Raw genomic sequence first — 6,267 nt, forward strand, 5'->3', positions numbered from 1 at the left:
GATGTGATTATTTAGACAAAAGCATTGACATAACCTTGCTAACAATGAAGCCAATTGTTTAGTAAAGATAGCAATAAATGACTCACCTTTTTTTGGCCTTTCTAAAACAAAATTGCTTTGTACACAGACTTAGCATAAGCAGGAATAATGTGGACAAACGGAAAATGGACAAGAAAGCTCATATGGTGCAGAGGGTTTTGACAATAACCTATTTATTTCAGGCAGGACTTCAGAGTGTCACTGGATAAAGAAAATTTGAAAGTATTTGTTCAACATTTTGGTATACAAATGTAGAAACTGTATTTGAATATCCTAAAATCTTTTGACAAGATAGCAGCAGTAAAAATAAACAGCTGTAAAAATAAACAGCCTAATGTTCCAACCCTGACTATAGCTCTTACTGTTGTGATTACTAAACAGTGACTGACAAGTTTTTAGGACTTGTCCCTTGCTATTCATTGATTATTCCTCAACTACAGGACAAAAGCCTTCACTGGATACCTTAATCCACACAGACACATGCCTAGCTCTCAACAGATTTTGCTCACCACAAAGATCGAGCAAAAGGTCAAAAACACAGACTAATTCCAGCCAAAGCTTTTACTCCGCAACCTGAGACCCAACCCTGCTCCAGGCCAATCCCCTGAAACATTCCTATGGACTTCAGTCGTGTCTGGAGAAGTCCACAACTTCTCAGACTTGACTCTGGTTCAGTTTTGTCTCCAAGTATCATTACAGCATGGTGTAGACTGCATATATAAACGTATGCACCTCCTGACTATTACTTCTTCCTTCTTTGTTGTTTGGGGGTTTTTTTTGCCTAAAGCAGAGGAGTCTCTTCCCCTCTTTCCTGACTTGAAAGCAAAACATTTCACAGAAATCTTCATCAAATAGCAAAACCTCTGGCACACAAATAAATAACTCCATCAGCATTTCCATCTCTAAAAATGCTGAAATAAAAAAAGGAAACAGAAGTGATATGTGAAGTTCACCTTTAGCCTGATTTATCCCAAAATTGAATAACTACACATCCTGGCAAAACAATTTCTAGGATCACCAGTCACAAGGGACAGGACACAAACTTCACCTCTGATGAGGTTTACTATCCCAGTAGAAAATGAAATAAGACACTCTTCCCCAAATCACAAGCAAGAATTTGAAAGAAGAGCAGTATTTCAGGAGCATTAGTAAATCCACAAATTGAGAAACAGAGAAAGATAGTTTGAAGAAGATAATTTGCCATGTTCAGACATGTTTTTTTAAACCTTCCATGTGACTTTTTCTTGAGCAGGCAGTTTTACTCCTACACTGTCATAAACAGCATTTTACTCTCTTTGAAAAATTACATGGTTCACACTAGTACTTGATTTGAGCACACATTTTTACTTTCTCTGCTCCTCTCTGCTGTGGCATTTTTTTTCTCTATTTTTGTCCATTGTGATTGGGAAGGTGAAGGTGCCTTGCCCTATATGTGCACAAAGACCACCACTACAGGAGTTCAGATTCCAGGAACATCTCAAGATCTTTCTGCACTAAAGGTGGTATCATCACCACCACCCTTCTAGTCTAGATCTAACCCAACTGTTTTTGTATTTTGAGTTTTCAATGTCACCTTACAGAAAATGAATAGCATACACTTGTATATGAAAGAAAAGAAACTTCACCTACTCACCTAGACAGCAATAGTTTACCCTGAAGTTTCAAATCAGCAGCACAGTCATCAGACTGACAGTTCCTCTCAAAAACAGTCTGAAAAAAAAAAGGGAAAAGAACTGTTAAAGCATGAAAAGAGTAAGATCAAAATTCAAAGAAGGAATATACTTGGATGAAATAAAAAAATAACCAGCAAAATTTGTGATACAGGAATATATGGTGTGAGTATTGAGAATATTCAAGGTGAGGCAAATCTTATCTTTATCAGAACTGGCTTTATTCTCTTCTAACTGAACAAGAAATGTCACCAAAACCAGACTCTCTCAAAGGTTTTCCTCAATCCATTCTCACTTCTCATCTGACAAGAATTACTGCTCGTAGAGTATTTCTGGCATTCTTATTTCTCTTCCCAAGGTATGTGCACAAAAATGAAACAGAAAATAAAGTATTTATGAAACTATTTTCAGTACTAAGAATTGCAAGTAAGGAAATCATGCAGCAAACATTTTCACTAGATTTTATGTATGGTAGGAAACATTTCTGCCACCCTGCAAACAACAGAAAATTACAAAGACTCTTATGTATCAGTGATACCCTCAAATAATGGAACCATTGTTTATCTTGTGAACTCTGGTAAAGACTACCACATAGGAAATTTAACAGATTGATAAAGATAGGAGCTATGAAGGGACAACATATGAGCATGCTAGTTAAGCAGCAAAAAGCAGGGGAATAAGTGAGAAGTTAATGAATCTATGCAAAACTCTGCAATAGTTTGCCATGGCTAAACAAGGCAGCCACCAGTGAGTGAAAGAGAGAACAGGAACACTCCTGGCATTGAAGAAAGCCAGATGCTGTCAAGATCATGGTTACTCTCCCCTGCTGTTTAGATCAGAGACCAATACCTTTCTATACTTAAAGCTAGATGTTTCAGGCTGGAGGACTCATTCTTTCAGACTTGTAATGCTCTGAGCTTACCAAATGCTCAAAGGACAAATACCCTGAATTAATGTTGCCAACACTGTTCAACTAGGAAATGCTGATCTCTTCCTTTAATATGAGTGTTTCTTTCTACAGGCGTGGCTTCATGACTTTTGTTACCAAAGTAAATATATTTCCATCATAAATGCAAAGACAGAGCAAATCTGTGTATGACACACACAATGGTCAGACAGGCTTGCAGAGACTGAGGAGACTGGGAAAAGACTTGAATCTTAAGCCCAGAGGGCATAGAGACTTCTAGCCCTTTGCTTGTCGGAAACATTCTTGGCTAACAAAGCAGCTTGCTCTCCTTTTTCTGTGTTGTCAGAGCTCTCCAAACAGGAGTGGACCTTTATGAAGTTAATTGGTATTGGACTAGCAGATATCAGACTACGCTGTAGGTTGTACTGAGTTCCAAAAGAGGAAAGATGGAAGTTGGCTAGTTCAGGCTATTTACTTTGCCCTTTCACCTTCCTTTCCCATCTTTTGCTTTCTCAGAATGTCAGACATGAAATTTGCTGAGGATTTAAACACAAGGACTGAACTTACCCTTCACCTTTAACACAGGCTACCACAACCAAAGGACAAGAATAGCCCTGAGACGGGAATTGGCACCAGGCATCCCTCTCTAAACATGGCCCATTTCAGAGGCATAGTTTCAAAAGTCCTCAGAATTAATTCTTAGCCACCATAGTAGTTATACATAACAAAGACTGCTTGACCTTCAGAGGGGAAAGAATAATAAACTGTAAAAAAATTCTTGCCTGACAGTTTCCTTGTTTGCACTGCAGAAATCTTGGCAAACTTAACACAGCAATCAAAGAAATGATCTGCACATTTCCAAGTGTAAAGTACTGTAACTACATTTAAGTAATTATCTAATAATCCTGGAATCTTGTTACTACATCTATCACTACAGTTCTTTAGAAAGTATGAACAAATACTTCATTTACTAAGATCACTGAGCCTGTATCTATTCCAGCATATCATGCACTAGACAGCAAATTACTTTGAAATATGTTGGGAGTATTTAATTATGTCATAGAAATCCAAGTTCCTACACAGCACTGGGTTGGGAGAAAGAAATAAGGATGACAAGTCCCCAGATCTGTAGCTGTGTAGGAGTGAACTGTTTGCTTCTGAGGAGGATCTTGAACCTGTTCAGGTTTGGGGATAGCTTTCTCACCCCAAAACAGTTGAATAGACTGGATTTCCAGTCCAACAGGCTGCTAAGACCCACAGATGCAGGCATAACTGATTCAGCATCCCACTTCCATTGCAGCCTAATGACATCCATGTATTATTTTATTATTTTCTTCTACTTCCCTGGTTTGCCAGGACTCTACTTCACCTCCTCTTCTTGTGCGTCTTTTTGGAGTCTCAATCCTCTAGCGTGTCATACTCTATTTCCTCCATTTTCTTGTCTGCTAACTTGAGCCTCCCCTTCCCTAACCTTTTTCTGCTTCTGCCTTTTGAGTTGACTGACTCCTTCCTGTTTAAATTCCTCCTAAAAAAATAAGGAGCAAACACACTTTAAGACATCATTACATTTGTGAACACTGCTTATATATTCTGTTACTGTGCCCTTACTTGGTCTACTGGGGCTGCAATTTCTTTGGATCAGAAACTCTCCCTAAGTCAACAATGTATGTTGCTAGAGTCCACTCCTGGGATGTGGACAGACCCTACTACAGTATCATCAGAAATTTTAACTCTAAGCAATCTTTAAAGTGGTTGCAGCTTTACAGTATCAGTTTTAAGGATCTATAGAGCTTTTTTAATATTCTGCATAAATATTCCCCTTCTGCATAGAATCCAGCAGCTATGGGGAGTTGTTCCAGTGCAGTTCCCACCAGGTCACCAGACTTCCTTGACAAACATGATTTTCTCAAATTCTGCATGGCAGTTTTTCTGAGTAAAAAAGATGATGCTTCTTAGGAGGCCAACGAATCCGACAGATATGTCCCTGAGAAGTTAGCAAATATGGATGTGCCCATGTTCTCCAGAGGGTAAGTCAAAATGCATACATTAAGGCACACTCATTATGAATGGTGAAGACACACACCTGTACACAATCAAATGTACAGTAAGGACAGATCAAGAGATAGCTGATCAGGAAGGGAATATATCTACATAGGCAGTCAGAGAGCCTCAGAGCAAGTACTTTTGTGTCCATTATACCTCTTGAAGAGAATTAAATTCCACATTTTGTGCTAAAAGCTAAGGGTAAATGTAGGAGGAAGTAGAAGGGGTATGAATCTCTAGTTCCTGCATGCTAAATCCTTCTAAGCACAAAGCTGCTGATAGTGGATCGCTATTGAAGGCTGCTAGGAGGTAAAACAAGCAAGAAGGAGCCTGACTTCAAGTTCATGATCAGAGCTCTGTATTCAGAGGAAAGTGATCTGGGATTTCAAACCTTGCTAAACTGCTTCACTTTCTTGCTATGGCTACCTAAAATTAAACACATCTATGTTTCTGGGAGCAACGAAGAGAACAGGAAACATAGAAAATAAAAACCCCACTGTGTTTATGCCACTCCTCCCCTCAGAAAATACTGGAAATCGTCCAATAAACTAAGGGGAAAAAATGCATTTCAAGACATTCAATCTCCCAAAATTCAGGGAAATTCAGGGAAGTACATGGAAATTTGAGGTTGTAGCCAAAATGTACAACCAAGACTTTGAGAGGTTGCCAGCACTATTCCCGTAAGAGTTCTGCCCATCCTTTCACTGAAAGGGAAAGTGACAGCTGAAGGTCAATGCTTGAAGAAAAGGGGGAGAGATACAATTCTCAAAAGAACCACTGAAAACCTGTCATTTTATGGATTGGATAGGGAACAGTGATCCACTCTAGATCATGCCTTTATCTACTTCCTCACATATCAGTCTACAAAAGTGGCAGACTTGGCCTTTGGTAACTGAGGATCCATTCCTTTAATTTCATAAACTGTGCCATGGACTTCAGCAAGAAAAGGGGGAGAGATACAATTCTCAAAAGAACCACTGAAAACCTGTCATTTTATGGATTGGATAGGGAACAGTGATCCACTCTAGATCATGCCTTTATCTACTTCCTCACATATCAGTCTACAAAAGTGGCAGACTTGGCCTTTGGTAACTGAGGATCCATTCCTTTAATTTCATAAACTGTGCCATGGACTTCAGCTCAGCAATTAAGAATACAGTATTTCCACCTCTACACAGACATCCTGTAAACTGCCACCAAACCCTACAGCATGTGCAGAGATTACTTAGCAATTAGATCATGCAATTTGATAATGGGGCTTGTTATCCTAGTAATTCTTGACTTTTTAGATCTTGATGCTATATGGTTAAAGCATGTTCTCTGGTGGAGTCTCTTTGTCCTTATTTAGAGATCAGGATATATGATCCAATTTTCAAAAGTGCTGAGCTGTAAGCTAACTACCTTTTCTAGAAAGTATTTTCTGGTTATAGCTTTGCAAATCAATCACTCAGACATTAATGTGGCTAAAAATAGATACAGGAGCCTGACCTTCATTTATTTTGTTTTTAAACTTTCACGTTGTCTGCAAAATAAAACTATTACCTATATGTCTATTGGCCACAGAAAAAGAAATATATACTGATTCCTCCAAGGCATCCTATGCTTCAC

General features: G+C 38.7%; 1 protein-coding gene across 1 annotated transcript in view; it reads right to left on the bottom strand.

The window, feature by feature from the left end:
• Nucleotides 1–1,749, bottom strand: part of LOC103802787 (integrin alpha-9-like) — a gene marked incomplete at its 5' end in the record, with an annotated part of 85,440 nt that extends 83,691 nt beyond the window's left edge. Inside the window, one exon of the mRNA XM_009075312.1 lies at nucleotides 1,673–1,749. Coding sequence (XP_009073560.1) covers nucleotides 1,673–1,749 — 77 coding nt within the window. The remainder of the gene's footprint in view (nucleotides 1–1,672) is intronic.
• Between the last annotated feature and the right edge of the window lie 4,518 nt (nucleotides 1,750–6,267).

The sequence above is a fragment of the Acanthisitta chloris genome, unplaced genomic scaffold (genome assembly GCF_000695815.1).
Source record: "Acanthisitta chloris isolate BGI_N310 unplaced genomic scaffold, ASM69581v1 scaffold1680, whole genome shotgun sequence".
Classification (NCBI taxonomy): Eukaryota; Metazoa; Chordata; class Aves; order Passeriformes; family Acanthisittidae; genus Acanthisitta; species Acanthisitta chloris.